The 5,694-nt window shown below is 56.1% G+C and overlaps 1 protein-coding gene across 1 annotated transcript; it reads left to right on the top strand.

Moving 5' to 3' along the window:
* Positions 1–4,581: 4,581 nt before the first annotated feature.
* Positions 4,582–5,694, top strand: LOC124966251 (zinc finger imprinted 3-like). The gene has a single exon (XM_047527285.1). The coding sequence runs from the start codon at positions 4,582–4,584 to the stop codon at positions 5,692–5,694; it is 1,113 nt and encodes a 370-aa protein (XP_047383241.1).

Below are 5,694 nucleotides of genomic sequence, written 5' to 3'. Positions count from 1 at the left end.
TCCCTGTGGCTCGGGGAGGCTTCCCTGCAGGATGGGGTCTCGCTGTGTGCGCCCCACCACTGGGTCCCGGGAAGCCCCCTGCCCTGGACTTGACTGCCCGGGCAGCAGGAGCCGCTGCTTCTGAGGGCAGGACAGACCCAGGCTTCCCAGCCTCCCTCCTGCACAGCTGCAGGACCTGCACATGGCAGCGCGCTCTGCAGGAGCTCGTGAGACTCAGGAGGGAGGAAGGCGGCAGCTGGCTGGTGTGCAGAGCGCTACACGGGAGAGGGACTCTTATTTCCATGGCTCCATTGTGTCCCCAAGATTATCTCAGCTTGAGAAGGCCAGGAAGTGAACGCGCCCCCAGTGAGCTCTTCTAAAAATCCAGGTCATCCCGAGGAGCACGGCGCGCACCCTGAAGTTTAGAACCAGCCCTGCGAGGGTTTTGGCATGTTTTCCTCCTGCCTTCTGTACCTTCACCCCACTTTGATTTCTCATTTCCTATCAAAACTGAACTTGCGCAGGTCCTGCAGCTGTGCAGGAGGGAGGCTGGGAAGCCTGGGTCTGTTCTGCCCTCAGAAGCAGCGGCTCCTGCTGCCCCAGCAGTCAAGCCCAGGGCAGGGGGCTTCCCGGAACCCAGCGGTGGGGCCCACACACTTCTCGTGAGGTCAAAGGCCTGGCCAGGGCCGCAAGCCGGCCCTCTGCTGAGCACAAGGTGTGCGGGTCCTCCGGCGGCCGCAGCTGCTGCCCCTGGCTGCGTCCTGCCACTTGGCCTGTGTGCACCTGGCTCGGGCTGCCGCATCTGCCGCCCCGGCTCCAGGCACAGGCTGGTGCGCTTGGGGATCGGCGAACCAGGGTTCCTGCGCGCAGCCAGCCTCAGGCGCCCGGGCTGGCAGCCGCGTTATCTCTCCTGCGACGTCTAGGCTGGTGCTGGGATCTGACCTTGAGGGCAGAAGCGGCGGGTTCTTAGGTGCCAGTAGGAATCTGTCCAGGGGGACAGCGTGGGCCAGCCCTTAGGGCTTGGAGCACAGGCATGACCCCATGGGGTGGGCCTGAAACGCTGATGCAGAGTTCGTAGGAAAGACGAGGGGGCAGGCGTGGCGGGATGTGCCGGGAATGTGGTGGACGCTTAGGACGCTGGTCCAGGTGGAGGACATCCTCTTTCCCCAAACGCAAGAAGGCCGCTACGCTGGCTGTGGGACAGACTGAAAGAGACCCGCTTAGACGCAGCGGGCGAGTTGGGGTATGGCCATGCTTTGGAAAGGGGACAGCACCGGGGGATAGCGGCGGGGAAAGGAAGGGCAGGCGGCGGGAGGGTGAGCAGACTTGGGCCCCACGGTTCCTCGGCCAGCTGGCCTCCCACAAGCACCCGCAAGCCACAGTCAGCTTGGCTCAGCGGAAACGAGTCCTGTGTGCTGTGTTCCAGGCCTCGGGACCCCGCTGCGTCTTCATGCAGATGGGGAATCAGCCGTGGGGAGGGCTGACCTTCGAGGACGTCGCCGTGACCTTCACCCAGGAGGAGTGGCGGTGTCTGAATCCTGAACAGAGGCGTCTGTACCAGGAGGTGACCCTGGAGAACTACTGCAACCTGGTCTTCCTGGGTGAGCGGGCCCCTGGCAGGGACAACCCGGGGCCTTAGAGACGCGGCGCCCCGAGGCCCCGCATGGCTCCTCCGTGAGATACAAACGCACACCACACTCACAATCCACACTCAGCTGCACAACACTAACACACAGAGAAACTCATTCGTGATCACACAACACTAACACACGCTCACTCATACATAACTCACAATCACACAACACACACAACTCTCACTCAATCACATGACACACACACACACACCTCATAACCACGCAACACACACACACGCTCATGATCACAATACTCACAAACTCACATCCACACGCACACTCAGGCATTCATACACCATCTCACATACTCGCATGCAAAACAAACACCAAGCTCTGTGCTCTTTCCCTAGCAGGCCGAGAAGAAACCACCCCACCCGACGTGATCCTGAGGCTGGAGCGAGGCCAGGAGCCGTGGCCGGCAGAGGCCGGGGTGCAGAGCCCCAGCACAGGTGGGTAGCAGGGACCGCCTGCCGAGCCTGCGCCTTCCGCGGGCTGGTTGCCGGGCGGCGCCCTCTGGCGGCAAGTGGGGAACGCGCCACCGCCTCAACTCCCTCAACTCCCTGGTCTCCGTGTCCTCTGGCTCTCGCTGCTCAGCCAGCTGCGGCTACTCGGATGGGTCCTTCCGAGATGGACCAGCAGCCCCGAGGCTGAGCTGAGCGCGTGTCCCGCCCTGCCCGGGCTCAGGGGTCCCTGCATGGGATGCGATGCGGCAATTGACTTCAGTCAAGTTTCTGAGATTCACTCTCGCTTTGTTTCAGGGTCATTTGTATCTGTGCGTTTCCTGCCCACAATTTCTCCAGTTCTAGTTCTGTTCTCAGACCCCGTATCTTGGGGTTTCTTTCATATTTGGACCTGTTAAAGAAACAAGAAATCTAGACTCAGGTGAACAAGTCAACTCAAAAGTGTAGAATTATTCATGAATATAGCAACCTGTCGACTTCGGAGTTCACTGCTGACCCGCGTCCTCACAGGACTGCAGGGGGCAGGGGCGGCGGGGCTGCAGGAGGCCGAGCTCCGCAGAGGCTGGGGCTGCAGCCCTGTACCGCCCTCCTCGCCGCAGCCGCAGCCAGCGGGTCACTTTCTAAAGTTGCGCTCACATCGTTCTCGATTTTTTGCAGTACTGGGGATGACCGAGGGGTGCTCTACCACTGAGCCCCTGAGTCACACCCCACCCGCCCCTCCTTTTTTTTGTACTGGGGACTGATACCAGGGGCACTTAACCACCAAGTCACATCCCCAGACCCTGCTTTTTATTATTTATTTATTATTTTTATTAAGATCTTTTTTATTTTTACAGACTGCATTTTGATTCATTGTGCACAAATGGGGTGCAGCTTTTCATTTCTGTGGTTGTGCACGATGTAGATCCACACCATTCATGTAATCACACATCTAACTAGGGTAATACTGTCTGTCTCCTTCTACTATCTTTGTCCCCCATCCCTCCTGCTCGCCCGCCCCCCCATTTTCCTCTATACCATCCAAAGTTCCTTCATTCTTCTCTCCCCCCCCCATCTTCCATTGTTATATATTGTCATGCACTTATCAGAGAAAACATTCGGCCTTTGGTCTTTTGGCATTGGTTTATTTCACTTAGCATGATATTTTCCAACTTCATTCCTTAACCAGCAAATGCCAGAATTTTATTGTTCTTTATAGCTGATTAATATTCCATTATGTATATATGCCACAGTTTTTTTATCCATTCATCAATTGTAGGGCATCTAGGTTGGTTCCACAATCTAGCTATTGTGAATTGAGCAGCTATAAACATTGATATGACCACATCACTGTAGTATGCTGATTTTAAGTCCTTTGGGTATAGACCATGGAGTGGGATAGTTGGTTCAAATGGTGGGTCCATTCCAAGTTTTCTGAGGAATCTCCATACTGCTTTCCAGAGTGGCTGTACTAATTTGCAACTCCACCAGCAATGTTTGAGGGTGCCTTTTCCCCCACATCCATGCCAACACTTATTATTGCTTGTGTTCTTGATAACAGCCATTCTAATTGGAGTTAGATGAAATCTTAGGGTGGTTTTAATCTGCATTTCTCTAATTACCAGGGATACCGAGAACTTTTTCATATATTTGTTGATCACCTGTATATCTTCTGTGAAGTGTCTGCCCATTTCCTTAGCCCATTTATTGATTGAGTTCTTTGTATTTTTGGTGTAAAGGTTTTTAAGTTCTTTGTAAACTTCGGAAATGAGTGCTCGGAAGTGTGTGTGGGCTTAGCATAAATAGCCTTTACAATGTTGAGGTATGTTCCTACTATCCCTATTTTTTCTAGTGTTTTGAGCATGAAGGGGTGTTGTATTTTGTCAATGCTTTCTCTGCATCTATTGAAATAATCATGATTCTTAACCTTTAGTCTATTGATGTGATGAATTACATTTTCTGATTTCTGGATGTTGAACCAACCTTGCATTCCCGGGATGAACCCCACTTGATCATGGTACACTATCTTCTTACTACGTTTTCGTATGCAACCCAGACCCCGTTTTTATTTTTTAGAGATGGGAGTCTCACCAAGTTGCTGAGGCTGACGTTGAAGTGCAATCCTGCTGCAGTCCCCTGAGCTGCTGGCATTGTGGGGGTGTGATCCCACGGCCCACACACCCATTTTTCATAGTTCTTGACCAGCACAGCTGTGGTTGTGCCCACCGTGATCTTAGGGCATCTCCTCCCTCAGCCTTGCCCATGACGGCAGTCAGTCCTGTTACCCTTAGCCAGGCGTCTGGAGTCAAAGGGACCACAGTAGATTGATGTGGTGTTTCATCTCACTCACGTGGGAGGAAAGTTTCACCCTGAACATTTCTTTGTATTCCATTTTAGAAAAAGCCTGGGGCCTCCAGGGGCAGATTTGGAGGCCACCGGCCGTGGTGAGGAATCCCCAGAGAGAAGCTGCGTCGGTGGACACGCAAGTGCTGACCAGGAGCAGACGGGGAGGCACCCCACACCAGGAGATGGTTGCACTGAGCCTAGAGGAGGTTCCCTCCAGACGCAGGCTCCGAGACCGAGACCCGTGTGGAAGGCACTTAAAACATCGTTCAGATAGGAAAGACGAGAATAGTTCTCATAAATGTAATAGATGTGGGAAATCAATTGGCCACAAACCCTTCAGAGGTGTGGAGAAGCATTTTGAATGCAATGCCTGCAGAGAGTCGTTGAGCGCAAAGTTGGGCTTTCAGGGTCGCCTGGGGGTGCCTGGCGCGGAGGGGCCCCTCGCGTGCGGCCAGTGTGGCAGAGTGTTCCGGGAGCGACGCGGGCTGCGCACGCACCAGAAGACGCACGCCCCGGAGAAGCCGCACCGGTGCTCCGAGTGCGGCAAGGCCTACAAGCAGAAGCCGAACCTGGTCCAGCACCAGCGGACGCACGCCCAGGAGAAGCCCTACGCCTGCAAGGTCTGTGGCAAGGCCTTCTCCTGGAAATCCGCCCGCATCAATCACGAGAAGATCCACAGCGACGAGAAGGCCTACGGCTGCGGCCAGTGCGGCAAGTCCTTCAAGTTCAAGTCGGCCCTCGCCCAGCACCAGAAGGTCCACACGGGGCAGAGGCCCCACGGCTGCACGGACTGCGCCAAGGCCTTCGTGTTCAAGTCGGACCTGCTGAGACACCGCCGGACGCACACCGGGGAGAAGCCCTACCGGTGCCGCGTGTGCGGCAGGGCCTTTGCCCAGAAGTCCAACGTGGTCGACCACGAGAGGATCCACGCCGGAGCGCGGGCCTTCGCGTGCAAGGAGTGTGGCAGCGCCTTCAACCAGAAGAAGAACCTCCTGCAGCACCGGAGGATCCACACCGGGCAGAAGCCCCACCAGTGCGACAGGTGCGGGAAGGCCTTCCTGCAGAAGTCGAACCTCCTCACGCACAGGAAGACCCACAGCGGCGAGAAGGCCTTCCGCTGCGCCGAGTGCGGGAAGGCCTTCAGCCGCAAGCTGGGCCTCGGCCTGCACCGGAAGACGCACACCGGACGCAAGCCCCACGTGTGCGCCCAGTGCGGGAAGGCCTTTGCCGATGCCTCCTACCTCGTCAAGCACCAGAGGCGGGTTCACCCCAGGGCAGAGCCTGGGGCACAGTGA

This window comes from Sciurus carolinensis, chromosome 16, assembly GCF_902686445.1.
Source record: "Sciurus carolinensis chromosome 16, mSciCar1.2, whole genome shotgun sequence".
Classification (NCBI taxonomy): Eukaryota; Metazoa; Chordata; class Mammalia; order Rodentia; family Sciuridae; genus Sciurus; species Sciurus carolinensis.
Note: the sequence above shows the minus strand (reverse complement) of the source record. Positions and strands in the feature narration are given on the sequence as shown.

Bases quoted from the DNA above. Each gene is read 5' to 3' on its own strand.
- LOC124966251 (XM_047527285.1), top strand. From the start codon at position 4,582: ATGGTTGCACTGAGCCTAGAGGAGGTTCCCTCCAGACGCAGGCTCCGA.